General features: G+C 30.7%; 1 protein-coding gene and 1 pseudogene across 1 annotated transcript; both read left to right on the top strand.

Moving 5' to 3' along the window:
• Window positions 1-9,843: 9,843 nt before the first annotated feature.
• LOC124929659 (7-deoxyloganetic acid glucosyl transferase-like) lies at window positions 9,844-11,359 on the top strand. Its single transcript, XM_047470061.1, has 2 exons — window positions 9,844-10,354; window positions 10,440-11,359. The coding sequence occupies exons 1-2, from the start codon at window positions 9,844-9,846 to the stop codon at window positions 11,357-11,359; spliced, it is 1,431 nt and encodes a 476-aa protein (XP_047326017.1).
• Window positions 11,360-12,891: 1,532 nt separating this feature from the next.
• LOC124933052 lies at window positions 12,892-18,689 on the top strand (annotated as a pseudogene).
• The last annotated feature ends 142 nt before the right edge of the window (window positions 18,690-18,831 follow it).

The following is an 18,831-nucleotide window of genomic DNA, read 5'->3' as shown; positions in this document are numbered from 1 at the left end:
GTATAATTAACTGGCGAGTTGGATTCTATCATATTTAAACTAAAATAATTTGTTAATCATAATAAATGAGTTGGATTCAATAGAATTAGAATCACTTATAATATAACTTAAATAATTCAATTAAACATATTTAGAAAATATCGTTCACAAGGAAAAACATAAATAAACATATAGAATAAAATGCAGAGTATATACCATTAACTTTGTTCTATTATTAATGAATATGCTATTGCTATTTTAATTAAAAATTTGCTGAAAACGATCTTAAATAAACTTATGAGTAAAGTCTTTCACAACTTAGTTACCTAATGTTGGTAAATTCTTAAGCATTTGAAGAAGATTAGGTTAGATGAGAATGAAAGAAGAGGCGACTAGATGAAGAAGATTAGGTTAGATGAAGAGTCGTAGATATGTTAGAAATTAGGGTTTTACTTATGGATTGTGAGACTTCATATGGGCTTTGAAGAGAAAGAGAGGGAAAATATATTATTTGAGTTTTAATATTAAATAAATAAAAAAAATATTATATACTTAGGTTCGAAAAAGTTCGACAAGTCACCGAGCAAACATTATATGAGCTCGAGCTCGACTCGAATTTTAAACGAGCCGACTCGAGCTCGGCTCGAGCTCGGTCAAAGTCAAGCTCAAGCCGAATTTTGACCGAATGACTCACGAGTAGCTTGACTCATTTGCAGCCCTACATTCAATCACAAACAAAATTGAATATTTAGAAAGTTGTTGGATATTTGAAAAATATCATCACAAATGTCATTAAAAGATTACAAAATAAAAAACGAAGTTATTAATAATAATATTCACCAAAGTAGATTATAAAGATATGAGTTGATTTGAGAATAATCAAAATTAAACTTAACAATTCTAGAAATTGATTTCATTAAAAAAATTTAATAGAAAATTAATAAAAATGAAATGAAACACAATATTTTAATATAGAAAATTGGGGTCTTACCTAAAACAACTAGCATCCTTGTTGTTTCATTGCTCAAAAAAATTGAAAGACAATTTTTAATCTTTGTCTCTTTCTATACACAAGAAAATACATTTAAATTAAAAAAGTATATTACTAATATTTAAATGTAAAAATTTGTCTTTGTCTTTTCTTTCACTTCGTAAAGGCACTTACACCAATCTCATGCACACATTAATACTTGTATTATTTATGAAGCTAAATGACGAACAATAAGCATCAATGATCTTCGTTTACGTACTAAATGTTGATTCAGAAGACATCGTGATTATTGTAATTGTCAAAATATATCGAGCCATCTTCAACAATGTAACTTTTCACCAATTTCAAGCAATCAAACTTTTCTTGATTCACCTTAATTTGGCTCAACAAGTTTGGATAAATAACCATTCAACTAATAATTTGTAGCTAGGGCGTAAATCTTGATTTGTCTTTATATATTCATCTCAATCATCTAAATCTTCTTGTGGTTGACCATCACCTTCAACTTGATTACCACAAAATGTTCCATTTTTTCAATATTGTTTGTAGTCACATATTCATCTTAGAGATCATATAAAGTTTTTTTAATCTGTCTAATTTTTTTAAGTCTTTTTTTCAATAAAAATAAACTTGTATTAGCCTCTTGCACACGATCTTCAAATGTTTTCTCCATATTTAAATTGTCTTCAATCTCTTTAATAACATCATCAAATATATTGAAAATGTATAGTTAACTGGCAAGTTGGATTCTATCATATTTAAAATAAAATAATTTGTTAATCATAATAAATGAGTTGGATTCAATAGAATTAGAATCACTTATAATATAACTTAAATAATTCAATTAAACATATTTAGAAAATGTTGTTCACAAGGAAGAACATAAATAAACATATAGAATAAAATGCAGAGTATATACCATTAACCTTGTTCTATTATTAATGAACATGCTATTGCTATTTTAATTAAAAATTTACTGAAAACCTAATTGAGATCTTAAATAAACTTATGAGTAAAGTCTTTCACAACTTAGTTACCTAATGTTGGTAAATTTTTAAGCATTTGAAAAAGATTAGGTTAGATGAGAATGAAATAAGAGGCGACTAGATGAAGAAGATTAGGTTAGATGAAGAGTCGTAGATATGTTAGAAATTAGGGTTTTACTTATGGATTGTGAGCCTTCATATGGGCTTTGAAGAGAAAGAGAGGGAAAATATATTATTTGAGTTTTAATATTAAATAAATAAAAAAAAATATATTATATACTTAGGTTCGAAAAAGTTCGACAAGTTATCGAGCAAACATTATATGAGCTCGAGCTCGACTCGAATTTTAAACGAGCCGACTCGAGCTCGGCTCGAGCTCGGTCAAAGTCAAGCTCAAGCCGAATTTTGACCGAATGACTCACGAGTAGCTTGACTCATTTGCAGCCCTACATTCAATCACAAACAAAATTGAATATTTAGAAAGTTGTTGGATATTTGAAAAATATCATCACAAATGTCATTAAAAGATTACAAAATAAAAAACGAAGTTATTAATAATAATATTCACCAAAGTAGATTATAAAGATATGAGTTGATTTGAGAATAATCAAAATTAAACTTAACAATTCTAGAAATTGATTTCATTAAAAAAATTTAATAGAAAATTAATAAAAATGAAATGAAACACAATATTTTAATATAGAAAATTGGGGTCTTACCTAAAACAACTAGCATCCTTGTTGTTTCATTGCTCAAAAAAATTGAAATACAATTTTTAATCTTTGTCTCTTTCTATACACAAGAAAATACATTTAAATTAAAAAAGTATATTACTAATATTTAAATGTAAAAATTTGTCTTTGTCTTTTCTTTCACTTCGTAAAGGCACTTACACCAATCTCATGCACACATTAATACTTGTATTATTTATGAAGCTAAATGACGAACAATAAGCATCAATGATCTTCGTTTACGTACTAAATGTTGATTCAGAAGACATCGTGATTATTGTAATTGTCAAAATATATCGAGCCATCTTCAACAATGTAACTTTTCACCAATTTCAAGCAATCAAACTTTTCTTGATTCACCTTAATTTGGCTCAACAAGTTTGGATAAATAACCATTCAACTAATAATTTGTAGCTAGGGCGTAAATCTTGATTTGTCTTTATATATTCATCTCAATCATCCAAATCTTCTTGTGGTTGACCATCACCTTCAACTTGATTAACACAAAATGTTCCATTTTTTCAATATTGTTTGTAGTCACATATTCATCTTAGAGATCATATAAAGTTTTTTTAATCTGTCTAATTTTTTTAAGTCTTTTTTTCAATAAAAATAAACTTGTATTAGCCTCTTGCACACGATCTTCAAATGTTTTCTCCATATTTAAATTGTCTTCAATCTCTTTAATAACATCATCAAATATATTGAAAGTGTATAATTAACTGGCGAGTTGGATTCTATCATATTTAAAATAAAATAATTTGTTAATCGTAATAAATGAGTTGGATTCAATAGAATTAGAATCACTTATAATATAACTTAAATAATTCAATTAAACATATTTAGAAAATGTCGTTCACAAGGAAGAACATAAATAAACATATAGAATAAAATGCAGAGTATATACCATTAACCTTGTTCTATTATTAATGAACATGCTATTGCTATTTTAATTAAAAATTTGCTGAAAACCTAATTGAGATCTTAAATAACTTATGAGTAAAGTCTTTCACAACTTAGTTACCTAATGTTGGTAAATTCTTAGGCATTTGAAGAAGATTAGGTTAGATGAGAATGAAAGAAGAGGCGATTAGATGAAGAAGATTAGGTTAGATGAAGAGTCGTAGATATGTTAGAAATTAGGGTTTACTTATGGATTGTGAGCCTTCATATGAGCTTTGAAGAGAAAGAGAGGGAAAATATATTATTTGAGTTTTAATATTAAATAATAAAAAATTTTATATAATTAAGCTCGAAAAAGCTCGACAAGTTATCGAGCAAACATTATATGAGCTTGAGCTCGACTCGAATTTTAAACGAGCCGAGTCGAGCTCGGCTCGAGCTCGGTCAAAGTCAAGTTCAAGCCGAATTTTGACCGAATGACTCACGAGTAGCTTGACTCATTTGCAGCCCTACATTCAATCACAGACAAAATTGAATATTTAGAAAGTTGTTGGTTATTTGAAAAATATCATCACAAATGTCATTAAAAAATTACAAAATAAAAAACGAAATTATTAATAGTAATATTCACCAAAGTAGATTATAAAGATATGGGTTGATTTGAGAATAATCAAAATTAAACTTAACAATTCTAGAAATTGATTTCATTAAAAAAATTTAATAGAAAATTAATAAAAATGAAATGAAACACAATATTTTAATATAGAAAATTGGGTCTTACCTAAAACAACTAGCATCCTTGTTGTTTCATTGCTCAAAAAAATTGATAGACAATTTTTAATCTTTGTCTCTTTCTATACACAAGAAAATACATTTAAATTAATAAAAGTATATTACTAATATTTAAATGTAAAAATTTGTCTTTGTCTTTTCTTTCACTTCGTAGAGGCACTTACACCAATCTCATGCACACATTAATACTTGTATTATTTATGATGCTAAATGACGAACAATAAGCATCAATGATCTTCGTTTACGTACTAAATGTTGATTTAGAAGACATCGTGATTATTGTAATTGTCAAAATATATCGTGCCATCTTCAACAATGTAACTTTTCACCAATTTCAAACAATCAAACTTTTCTTGATTCACCTTAATTTGGCTCAACAAGTTTGGATAAATAACCATTCAACTAATAATTTGTAGTTAGGGCGTAAATCTTGATTTGTCTTTATATATTCATCTCAATTATCCAAATCTTCTTGTGGTTGACCATCACCTCAACTTGATTACCACAAAATGTTCCATTTTTTCAATATTGTTTGTAGCCACATATTCATCTTAGAGATCATATAATGTTTTTTTAATCTGTCTAATTTTTTTAAGTCTTTTTTTCAATAAAAATAAACTTGTATTAGCCTCTTGCACACGATCTTCAAATGTTTTCTCCATATTGAAATTATCTTAAATCTCTTTAATAACATCATCAAATATATTAAAAATGTATAATTAACTTACGAGTTGGATTCTATCATATTTAAACTAAAATAATTTGTTAATCATAATAAATGAGTTGGATTCAATAGAATTAGAATCACTTATAATATAACTTAAATAATTCAATTAAACATATTTAGAAAATGTCGTTCACAGGAAGAACATAAATAAACATATAGAATAAAATGCAGAGTATATACTATTAACCTTGTTATATTATTAATGAACATGCTATTGCTATTTTAATTAAAAATTTGCTGAAAACCTAATTGAGATCTTAAATAAACTTATGAGTAAAGTCTTTCACAACTTAGTTACCTAATGTTGGTAAAAAATTTTAAGCATTTGAAAAAGATTAGGTTAGATGAGAATGAAAAAAGAGGCGACTAGATGAAGAAGATTATGTTAGATGAAGAGTCGTAGATATGTTAGAAATTAGGGTTACTTATGGATTGTGAGCCTTCATATGGGCTTTGAAGAGAAAGAGAGGGAAAATATATTATTTGAGTTTTAATATTAAATAAATAAAAAATATATTATATACTTAGGCTCGAAAAAGCTCGACAAGTCATCGAGCAAACATTATATGAGCTCGAGCTCGACTCGAATTTTAAACGAGCCGACTCGAACTCGGCTCGAGCTCGGTCAAAGTCAAGCTCAAGCCGAATTTTGACCGAATGACTCACGAGTAGCTTGACTCATTTGCAGCCCTACATTCAATCACAAACAAAATTGAATATTTAGAAAGTTGTTGGATATTTGAAAAATATCATCACAAATGTCATTAAAAGATTACAAAATAAAAAACGAAGTTATTAATAGTAATATTCACCAAAAATAGATTATAAAGATATGGGTTGATTTGAGAATAATCAAAATTAAACTTAACAATTCTAGAAATTGATTTCATTAAAAAAAATTAATAGAAAATTAATAAAAATAAATTGAAACACAATATTTTAATATAGAAAATTGGGGTCTTACCTAAAACAACTATGATTCTTGTTGTTTCATTGCACAAAAAAATTGAAAGACAATTTTTAATCTTTGTCTCTTTCTATACACAAGAAAATACATTTAAATTAAAAAAAAAAGTATATTACTAATATTTAAATGTAAAAATTTGTTTTTGTCTTTTCTTTCACTTCGTAGAGGCACTTACACCAAGCTCATGCACACATTAATACTTGTATTATTTATGAAGCTAAATGACGAACAATAACCATCAATGATCTTTGTTTACGTACTAAATGTTGATTCAGAAGACATCGTGATTATTTTAATTGTCAAAATATATCGAGCCATCTTCAACAATATATAACTTTTCACCAATTTCAAGCAATCAAACTTTTCTTGATTCACCTTAATTTGGCTCAACAAGTTTGGATAAATAACCATTCAACTAATAATTTGTAGCTAGGGCGTAAATCTTGATTTGTCTTTATATATTCATCTCAATCATCCAAATCTTCTTGTGGTTGACCATCACCTTCAACTTGATTATCACAAAATGTTCTATTTTTTCAATATTGTTTGTAGCCACATATTTATCTTAGAGATCATATAAAGTTTTTTTAATCTGTCTAATTTTTTTAAGTCTTTTTTTCTATAAAAATAAACTTGTATTAGCCTTTTGCACACGATCTTCAAATGTTTTCTCCATATTTAAATTGTCTTCAATCTCTTTAATAACATCATCAAATATATTGAAAGTGTATAATTAACTGGCGAGTTGGATTCTATCATATTTAAAATAAAATAATTTGTTAATCATAATAAATGAGTTGGATTCAATAGAATTAGAATCACTTATAATATAACTTAAATAATTCAATTAAACATATTTAGAAAATGTCGTTCACAAGGAAGAACATAAATAAACATATAGAATAAAATGCAGAGTATATACTATTAACCTTGTTCTATTATTAATGAACATGCTATTGCTATTTTAATTAAAAATTTGCTGAAAACCTAATTGAGATCTTAAATAAACTTATGAGTAAAGTCTTTCACAACTTAGTTACCTAATTTTGGTAAATTCTTAAGCATTTGCTTTTCATTTAGCATAATCACAACTAATCCATTTGAATACAGTGATTTTATTTTATTTTAACAGTGGAAAATGACTGATATGATATAAAAATCATTTATGTTGGAAAAACAAACGAGACTAATGGGTATATATAAGTCTTCCATTACTTGCTTCCCAGTTACTTTTTAAAACAAAGTCAAATAATATTTGGTGGAGGGAAGAAGATGAATTATTATTATTACTCACCATTAGATTGATTTTACTAATACAGTGCTCCAGCTAGGTTTCAATTTTACTGCAAACGTGGTATGACTTGGCAGTTGTCGTGTTGTGGGTGTGGCTTTGAATAGTTATTATTGTACTGAGTCAATGAAATTGGAAATGGGTACCATGAATAAATCAAAGATGATGGGATATATTCTCTTTTGAAGAGTTTATACCATGATAGAATTGGCTGCACAAATTCACTATGATCCTATCTCAGCAATCTTCCCTCATGTTTAATCCAGAATAATAGAACAACATTGTTTGACGTATTCACACCCTTTTCCTTTATTTATATATATATATATATATATATATATATATAATTTTTTTGAGCTTAAGAAATTGGATATCTATGGACTAAACTTAGAAAGATTGAAGGTATAAAATTGTATTTTATATTAGTACGTTACCACTGTTAGAATTATTATTTCTTTTATAAATGTTCTTAATTGGGTGGATATGCATTCAACTCAAATCCAGCACAAATAGTTATATTATAGAACCGGCCAAAATACAAAGTTGGTTTAATATGATAACCACTCTATCTCAAATCAATTTTTTTAAAGATTAAATTTCATTTTATTGAGGTACTAACATTATTTTTCATTCATGTGAGTAATGTTTTTTTTTTCAAATTTAAAAGAAAAATATAATCTAGAATATGAAGTATCTATGTATTTTGAGAAACAAAATTGTCCATTCGAAACTCAAAGTTTGACAATATATTCAGATATGAATTGATGAAGTTTGAAGACACTACTTCTAGTGAGGATGAATGGAAGCCTTGAAGGAGAAGAAAGAGTTTGTGAATGAAAGTAACACAAGTGGGTTGCGCGATATGGAAAAAATTTGTTTCACGAGAGTAAGTAGTTATTGATTAATATATAGTTGATGGAACGTAACTTGAAAACTATATTTTTTTACTTGTAAATTCTTGAACAATTTATATCTATATGCATTAAAATCTCCATTAATAGATCTCTATGTTTGAGATCAAATCTTTTGTTATTGTGTTTGAGTAATATTATATCAAGTTTGGGTGAACTAGTGACTAGTTTTGTTTGTGTTAATTCGTGTGCAGATTCATATTTGTGTCGTGTCCATGTTCGTGTTGTGTTCGTGTTTGTGTCACTAATTTTAAATCACGACTCTCACTTCAATTAAAGTGATTTTAAATGAAAATCAAATTTGTGAAATTTTATTCTTACACTTTTACCTCATTCTAGTTGGTTGATTGAGGAATGTGATTTATAAGAGTAGATGAAATATGTTTAGTTATAGTTAAATTAAAAATGAATAATATATATTTTTTATATATATTTATTGTTTTAGAATTTTATTTTAGAAAAAATAAATTTTCACTTGGATTGTCCATTTTATTAAATATGTAGTTTAACTAATTATATTTAATTTATTAGATTATTTATTTGAAAAATGTAAGTATTGATAATAAAAGAAACATATATAAGTTTTTTGTTTTATGATAATTTATTAAACTGAAAAAATGATATATCTGTTTTCTTTTCCACAAATGTAAATGAACAAATTTTTTACACTGAAATTCAGTCATACATTATACACTTTTCAAATGTGATTACTACATCATATAATTGTCCAAAAAATACATTCATATTAAGATGATTTAAGACCAAAAGTAAATGAAATATGCATTCTTAAAAAATAATAATAATATCATAATTCTAATTATTTCTTAAATTTTATTAAAATAAAAATGATGTTATTTGTGTTAACTGTTCAGTCTGAAAATTGTGATAATAATTTTTTTTAAATGGTTTTGAATGAGAGTAAAAATTATGGGTGTGGGAGGCTAGTTTCCTATATTAAAAGATAATATAAATTTTTATTAGTTAAAAATTGGATGAAACATAATTTTTTTAACAAGATTTTAAATAATTGTATAAAAAATATGTTGACAATAATTTTAACCAAACTATTTTTTTCACAAATTCTTGACAAATGATAATTTTTTTAAAAAGAATTAAGTTCGGATTTATTTGTTACTTAAACCATTAATTAATTTCAACAATGTTTGTGAATACTTTAATTAAAATATTTGGAATAAAAAAATGTTGATATACATAATTATCTATTTCTTTGGAAAAGGATTAGAGGATGGAATAAATTGTCATTTTTGCAACAAAAAAAGTAATTTTTGTGTTATTTTAGATTTCAATTAATATGATCATTTATATATGAGCTAGATTGATATTTATGACATTACTAACAATAATTTTAAAATTGTAACATATTATTATAAATTTAATATTTGTTATTGAAGATAGCTAACCCGCATTAAAAAAGCTATAAGCAAAGAGATGTTGTAACAAACAATTTATGAAGCTCATTAAATGAATAAGAAACGTTTATCCTCTTTATATATGTATATGAGTTCTTATTAATTCCTCCATTAAGTAAAAAAGGAAGAAAATACATGGCATTAGAAATCCCTTCTCACGTAATCGTCTTTCCATTTCCGGTCCAGGGCCATGTCAACTCCATGCTAAAACTCTCCGAGCTCCTCTGCCTATCTGGAATCCACGTCACATTTCTCAATTCCGACCATAACCATTGCCTTTTCTCAACCTCGGACATCCGGTCCTATCTCCTCTATCGCTATCCCGACCTCTTCAATTTCGCCACCATCTCCGACGGACTTTCCGATGATCACCCTCGCTCTGGTAACCGAATAAAGGACCTTTTCAAGGCCATTGAAATTACCCTTATTCCCTTATTCAAGGATATGCTAATCTCCGGTAGGTTAAACTTAAAATTCGGGTGTTTTCCGACATGCATTATTATTGATGGTACAATGTGCTCTGCCATTAACGTTGGAAAAGATATGGGGATTCCGGTAATTGTTTTCCGCACTATTAGCGCGAGCTGCTTTTGGGCTTTCTTTAACATTCCCAACCTCATTGAATCTAATGAGATTCCTCTCAAAGGTATATAATATTTGAACTTAGTTTAGATAATATGTTGTAATGGTTAATAATAAGTAACTAATTAACATTTCCTTGTCACGTATAGACAATTGTGACATGGACAAATATGTAGAAAGTGTTCCCGGAATGGAAAAGATACTCCGATTGCGCGACTTGCCCGGTTTCTGTAGAGCTGCGGATTCATCAGACTTCGGCTTACAGATGATGATGAACCAAACTCAGCTCACGATCAACGCGCATGGCCTGATCTTGAACACGGCTGAAGAATTAGAAGAAGAAGCACTAACTCAAATACGTCGCCTCATCCCTAATGTCTACACCATTGGCCCCCTCCATGCACTTCTCAATTATCGGCTGCCATTAACAACTCGACCTTCAACTAGCCTATGGGAGGAAGACCGGAGCTGCATGGCGTGGCTAGACTCGCAACATCCAAGGTCAGTTATTTACGTCAGCTTCGGGAGCATAGCAGTTATGAAAAGCGAAGACATTGTTGAGATCTTGCATGGTTTGGAAAACAGCGGCCGACCTTTCCTATGGGTGTTTAGGCCGAATTCAGTGCATGGAGTTTGGCCGGTTCGCGAACTAGGATCTATTGGTGTGAAGAAACAGGGGTATATGGTGGAGTGGGCGCCACAAGAGGAGGTGTTAGCACATCCATCGGTGGGAGGGTTTTTAACTCATAGCGGTTGGAATTCAACATTGGAAAGCTTGGTGTCGGGTGTGCCGATGATTTGTTGGCCATACTTTGGCGACCAACAGGTTAATAGTCGTTTTGTTGGGGAGGTGTGGAAAACAGGACTCGATATGAAGGACTTGTGTGACCGAAAGGTGGTGGAGAAGATGGTTAATGAATTATTGGGAGTAAAGAAAGACATGTTTTTGGAGTCCACTAAAGTGATGGCAAAGCTTGTCAACAAGTCTTTGGTTATGGGTGGAACCTCGTCTAATCATCTAGACCGCTTGATTAATGACATCAAAGTGATAGTCAACAAATTCAATTAAGTTAATATATATATATATATTTAATGTTAAAATTTGTCCTATGGCATATCTTATAACAAATGTTTAAGTATTTATATATATATAAGGGTGGGTGGGTGAAGGTATTGAATAAATAACAATTTTTTTCAAGTTTTATCATTTTTTAATAATTAAATAAGTAAAATAATGAATTTTATTGATTTTTTTTTTTTTTAAATTAGGGGTTATTGTCACATTTTAACGGTAAACAAATTTTAATTTTTTTCAGAGTGGACTTTTGTTCACTCGAGCCCCTACATAGATTCGTATATATATATATATATATATGAACAATTATAATCTACTCACGATTTTCTATTCTAATTATCGTGTGTTTGAACCATTTTTCTCGAGTTCGACATTTAGTTGACTAAGAAGATATTGGTGTTTTTTTCTAACTCTCAAATAATAATAAACATAATTAAATATATAATATCATAAATTTATTTATTTATTTTTCTTATTTTATAAGAATAATAATTTTTTTTATATAATAATATGAATCTTCAATCTATTACTATATATATATATTATAAAATATTTAAGAATACAACTCCAAAACATAATATGAGAAAATAAAGTTAAAAAAATATAAAAATAAGAAAAAATACAAAGTTGCCCAATAAGTAATTATTATTTTATATAATTTTATGGTAGGCAATTTTTTTTAAGAATATGGTATAACCGGTATCCCAATATTATTTTCAAAATTAAACTTATTTAAATCATAGAACTACCTTTCCATATTTCTACATTGAGAACATTGTAAGCTCAATCCCAACTCTCTTATCTGGTGCAGAACCTACCCTAGAGGCCGGATTTCATCTCAAATCGAGGTTCTTCTTTCAAACCTAGCTAGGGATTCTATTCGATAGATCTATCGATGACTTAACCACCTTTACAAATTCAATTCATTCAAGCATTCGTTTCGAGTCGTCAATAGAAAGTTAACTCTCTATCCTATGGAAGCTACCCTTCTTTTTTATTTGAGGCGCAAATGTTTTTTTTTCTTTTTATAACTTACCCTCTCATCATTATTGATCCCGAACCAAAAAATTGTCCATAGTTAGAACGAAAATGAGAATAGTAAATATACTATATCCCTTTTATCCTCCTTAATTAGAAGCCACTTGAATTTAATGAATAAAAATATTAGTGATTTATTTTATTTCTAAAACTTTTGGAGATGTATCAAAATACTTCACATAGTTTTCTGTTGTGAAAATTAATTAGCGGTAAAATTATAGTAATAGTTAAAATTTTTATTATGTCAAAAATTTATGATAAAAGAAAACTTGACCCACTTAAATATAAAAATTGCCAAATTTCAACCGCATAAATATGATGAGAGGAGAGAGATAGACAAAGGACATTCCGAGTTGTGGACTCGTGTATCGGGTCGGCCCATTGACCAACTATAATCTGGCCCAATGGTTCAAACTCAGTTTTTCTAAACCTATTTTTGTTTTCCTCTTCTACTTCAGCCCCATTTATCGGTTCCTCTCTCTCTAAAGCCGCCCCTTTTCCTCTTCTTTTTCTCTCTTCTCCACGGCTCCTTCCAAGAACAAATTCATAGTTAGTAATACACATGGGTGCTAAGAAACGAGACTCCACTGCTATGGAGGAAGTAGATAACATGGAAGACCAGAATGATCATGGAGATAAGCAAATTAAGAGAGAAAAGAAGAAGAAGAAAGGAGCTGACGCCACTCCAGTCGCAGCTTCAACTTCTCATTCTGTTGTATCAATGGAAAGGAAGAAGAAACGAAAAAACAAGGATAAAGAGAGGAATAGGGCTACGACTTCTTCTAATGATGATGAATTAAAGCCAAAGAATCAATTGGTTAACAAAGTTGACGATACTGAAAGATCTAACAACACTCTCCCCACTAGCAATGGTCTTCCAGAGTTTCATGTTAGGGTTATTAATGACTTGAGTTCATCTGATGCAAGTTTAAGGGAAACTGCTGTTGAATCGATTGTACGAGAGTTGCAGGATGTTCAAACGGCGTATGAAAAGAGAGAGAATAACGATGATAGCGAGGATGGGTTGAAATTGGAAGCAAAGAAGGAAGACGGTTTGGATAACTGTGCACCTCCTTTGGGGTATGCAATTAGGAGGCTTATTCGTGGTGTTTCTTCATCAAGGGAGGTATATTACCTTACATTTGCTGACTTCAAATTCTGTATTATTGGTGTTTTCATGTTAATAATGATGCTTATTTAACTAATGTTTCCCGTTCACAGTGTGCTAGGCAAGGTTTTGCATTGGGTTTATCTGTCTTAGTTGGTTCTATCCCAAGCATCAAAATTGATGCTTTGCTGAATCTCATAGTAGATACCCTACCGGCCACTTCTTCAATGAAAGGACAGGTTACAAATGAAAGCCTCAATTTTTTTTATATTTTTTTGCCAAGTGGAATAATGTTCATTTTCATTCAATATTTAACTGGATGATGGTGGCCAATATAGGACATGCGAGATAATCTTTTGGGTCGATTATTTGCTTATGGTGCTATTGCACGATCCAAAAGGTTATCTGAAGATTGGAGAACTGACCAGAACTCAACGCAAATTGTTGGATTCATTGGTTCTCTAGTTGGCCTTGCATCCAAGAAGAGGTACCTTCAAGAGCCTGCTGTCTCAATAATTCTGGAAGTAATTAACAAGGTAAATTTCTTCGACATGAGTACACTTATTTATCTGAGGTGTTCACTCATTTATATGATATGTTAATTGGGTTGTGTTTACAGGTACCTGCAGAGTCTGTCTTGAATGAGATTCTTGAAGCACCAGGTCTTGGTGATTGGTTTAATGGTGCAATTGAAGCTGGAAATCCCGATGCATTGCTTCTAGCTCTTAAAATGAGAGAGAAAATATCTGTTGAAAGCAATGTCTTTGGGAAACTTCTTCCTCATCCATATACAGCTGGAAGCTTTTTTACAGTTGAACACTTGTCCTCTATTTCTAACTGCTTGAAGGTGATGCTCGTAATTGGATTTCTCTTGATTCTTCCTTTTATGCAAAACTAGTCTTAATCTTCTTTGTATGGCCTAACATGCAGGAGTCTACTTTCTGTCAGCCTCGTGTTCATAGTATATGGCCTGTCTTAGTGAATATTATCCTACCAGATGTGGTCTTGGAAGTAGACTCAACTCAAAGCTCGCATTCTGGAAAAAAACACAAAAAAAAACCGCAAAGCTAGCTTGTTGGAAGAAGAGGTTGAGAAAAATCTGAAGTGCTTCTGCGAAGTTGTGTTGGAAGGATGTCTTCTTTTGTCATCTAGAGACCGTAAGCACTTGGTTTATGATTTATTGCTTCTTCTGCTCAAAAAGTTACCTGCTTCCTGCCTTCCCATTGTGCTCTCTTACAAAATTGTTCAGTCCCTTATGGATATACTTTCCACCAAGGACTCTTGGTTGTACAAAGTTGCTCAGCATTTTCTGAAAGAATTGTCAGATTGGGTAAAGTTCGATGATGTTAAAAGAGTGGCTGTCATTGTTGCATTACAAAAACATAGTAATGGGAAATTTGATTGCATAACAAGGACCAAAACAGTTAAAGATATGCTAGCAGGATTTGAAACTGAATCTGGATGCATGTTGTTCATTCAGAATTTAATGGACATCTTTTTGGATGGACATGTCTCAGATGAGCCTTCAGATCAGAGTCAAACTACAGATGACAATTCCGAAATGGGTTCAGTAGAGGATAAAGAGGTCGGGCTCATTGGAAATAATGAATTTTTGAAAAGTTGGATAATTGATTCGCTTCCTAACTCTTTGAAACATTGGAAGCTGGATCCTGAAGTGAGGTTCCGTGTGCAAAAAGAGATTTTGAAGTTTATAGCAATTCAAGGTATATTCTCTTCGTCTCTAGGCACTGAAGTGACATCATTTGAATTGGAAGAGAAATTTAGGTGGCCAAAAGCAGCTATTTCTACTGCACTCTGTAAAAAGTGCATTGAACAAGTGCAATTGTTGCTAGCAAATGCTCAGAAAGGAGAAGGATCTCGTTTGCCTAGTGAACTTGAGACTACTAATGATCTTGGATCATATTTCATGAAGTTTCTTGGCACACTCTACAGTATTCCATCAGTATCACTATTTAGAGTACTCAACAGCGATGACGAAAAGACATTTAAGAAGCTGCAAGCTCTGGAAGAACAACTCTCAAGAGAGGTATTGCTTTCTTGTTTCAATATTTTGAAGGAATCATTTGCTGCACCATTATTAGAAGCAAATTTCACTAAGATTCTTCTCTCCAGAAATAAAATGGATGATTAGCTTTCGTGATCCACTTTCCGTCTGCTTCACAGTTTTTATGAATATGTTGACAAAAAAATATCATAAAATCTCAATCTCATAAAAGCTATGATCAATTTGCCTATTTTAGCTCTTGTTATTGAGTTGGCAATGAAGTCCTCTAACTGTTTTGCAGGAAAGGAATTGTGGTATGAGTGGGGACGCAAATAAGGTCCATGCATTGAGGTACTTGCTTATCCAATTATTGCTGCAAGTACTCCTTCATCCTGGTGAATTCTCAGAAGCTGCCTCAGAGCTTATTATATGTTGCAAAAAAGCTTTTCCCAGTCCTGATACTCAGGAGTCTTCTGGAGATGATGAACCAGATCTAGAGGAGGTTCCAGCAGTAATGGATGTTCTTGTGGATACATTGCTCTCTTTATTACCACAATCCCCAACTTCAATGTGTTCTGCCATTGAACAGGTTAAAGTTCTTGAATAGTCATTATTTTTCTAGCATGTATATCTAATCTAAAGTAACCAAGTCTACAGGTTTGCTAGATGAGGTTACACTAGCATTATCAAAGGCTCTGATGAAAAGTCCATAATTCTGACTTAAAACATGTTTTTCCTTATTAATCCTCCTTACCTCAAGGACATAAATGGAAATTGAATTGGTATTAACTTGAAATTCCAATTGCTGAAGGAGAACTTCAAATGACAAGTTATAGATTGACTTGATGTCAATAGTTTACTTAATCTTTTAGCCTGTGAAACACTATGTTTATTATTTTGGGCTCCCAGGTCTATGGTAATAATTCATTCCTAATATAAGACCCATGATTTCGCCTTGCTTCAGAATCTAAATTGTGAATGAATGTGTCTAGACTTGTTTTAATTATTTCTGATACACATTAAGAGGTTAAATCCAATAACACGCATCACCATTTCTCAGTCAATGCTCTGATTGTGTGAATCACTTGTAGTCTAGCTTGTAAAGAACTGACACTATTGTTTTAATTAAACTGTAACAATTGGATAATTTTTTGTCCAGGTGTTCAAATACTTTTGCAAGGACATCACAGATGATGGACTGCTTCGAATGCTGCGAGTCATTAAGAAAGATTTGAAACCCGCAAGACATCAAGAAGAAGATAGTGAAGATGATGATTTGGAAGATGACATTCTTAATATCGAAGAAGCAGAAGAAGAATCAAATGAAGTTGAGATGAATGAAAATGATGATAGTGATGATGAACAATCAGATGAGTCTGAATCAGTTCTTGCTGCAGAAACCACCACAGAGATAGAATCTCTGGATGCTTCTGATGATGGTATGGACGATGATCAAATGTTCAGCATGGACAAGTACCTGGTGCAGATTTTCAGAGAGCGTAAGAATCAAGCTGGTGGAGAAACTGCTCACTCCCAGCTAGTCTTTTTCAAACTCCGTGTCCTTTCGTTGTTGGAAATATACCTTCGTGAAAATCCAGGCAAGTCTCTTCTATATCCCATTTGATAATATTGAGCCTTTTAAGTAAAGTCTTGCAAATTTGCATATGCAAATACTTTTTATGCAGTGGTTGATAAAATAATTTATCACTTAATCTAAATCATTTAAGTATTTCTGAATTAAGTTGATTTATACCTGTTATCTGAAATTATTTAATTAATAGATAGATTTAGCTTCATAGAAAATCTGGCTTAATTCTATATGAGCTACGAATGACTTATCATTGTACAAAAGACAAATGCAACCCCTGTAAAGTAATCTTAATACATTGCTACAAGATTAAAATAGACTTTAAGTACTTCCCTCAGATTAGTTTCACCTTTTATCAAATCAATTTACATACTAAATACATAAATTTTAGACATTTTCATTTGGTATATTGATCATTTATTTTTGAGATACTTAAATATTCAACATTCAGTCCTTAATTTTTATTTTCAAATGTACCCTTAGATTTTTAACATTCTTTATAAATGCACATTACATATCCAACCTAATTGAGTATTGTTTGTTTAAACAGATAAGCCTATGGTATTAAAGGTGTATTCCAACCTAGCCCAGGCATTTGTTAATCCACACACAACAGAAGGCAGTGAACAGCTTGGGCAGCGTATATGGGGAATTCTGCAGAAGAAAATTCTTAAAGCAAAGGATTATCCAAGAGGAAATTCCATTGAATTGTCTGCTCTTGAAGTTGTCTTGGAGAAGAACCTTAAGCTAGCAGCAAAACAATTCAAGAAAAAGAAATCTTCTGTTAACCAATCAAAGAAGAAGCAGTCATTGTCTATGGAAAGGCACAAAATGATAACAACCCTAGCTCAAAATACCACTTTCTGGATTCTCAAAATCATCAAATCAAGAAAAAATCCTGATGTTTTTGAGTTGGACCGAGTTGTTGAAATTTTCCAGGGTGCTTTGTCTGCTTATTTCGACAGTAAATATTCTCAACTGAAGTTGGAATTCTTGAAAGAAATCGTTAGGAGATGGCAATGGGTTGGACACCATCTTCTTGGATTCCTCCTGGAGAAGTGCTCTAATTCGAAATCAGAATTTCGACGAGTTGAAGCTCTTGAGTTGGTGATTGAAATCTTGAAGCCTGTTGGTTCTGACTCACTAGTGTTGGAGAAGTTCAAAAACAATATACCCAAATTCACTAAACTTATTGAGGGATTAGTGACGAATATGCCTGAAAAGCAGTCGAGACGGGCTGACGTGCGCAAGTTCTGTGGAAGGATTTTCCAAATCGTGAAAAATGCAGAACTTTCTGACCTATTTTCTAAGAATTTGGATGAGAAAGCTCGTGCCGCCTGCGTATCTCAATTCGGCGAACTATTTCTTTCTCAGAAGCCTCAAAAGTAAGAGAAGCTTGTTTCTGTTGTTTTGTTTTGGTTGGAGGAGTTTTTGTGCTATACTCCCTTTGAATATTCATGTGACTGTAATTGTAGGGATTGATTCATATTTTTATGTTCACATTTATTTCCATGTTTAGAGTATACTAATTGACTTCACAATTTTGACTCTTCTATTATTCAATGTTTTTCATGCAAGTTTGGTATTGGTTATTGCTATTTGTATTGTATGATCCTTTCTATTTCTAAAATATTACAATATTTACATGTTTTATTATTGAATATCTAAATAATGTTTTTTCATAATACTATTTTTGTAAAACTTATTATTTTGAATTTAGGAAGTCT

Source organism: Impatiens glandulifera, chromosome 3 (assembly GCF_907164915.1).
Source record: "Impatiens glandulifera chromosome 3, dImpGla2.1, whole genome shotgun sequence".
NCBI lineage: Eukaryota > Viridiplantae > Streptophyta > Magnoliopsida > Ericales > Balsaminaceae > Impatiens > Impatiens glandulifera.
This window is presented reverse-complemented; position numbering and strand designations above follow the sequence as displayed.

Excerpts from the sequence above, each read along its gene's own strand:
- LOC124929659 (XM_047470061.1), top strand. The coding sequence starts at position 9,844 with ATGGCATTAGAAATCCCTTCTCACGTAATCGTCTTTCCATTTCCGGTC. Across the intron at positions 10,355-10,439 it reads TAATGAGATTCCTCTCAAAG|ACAATTGTGACATGGACAAA; the intron begins GTATATAATATT and ends TGTCACGTATAG.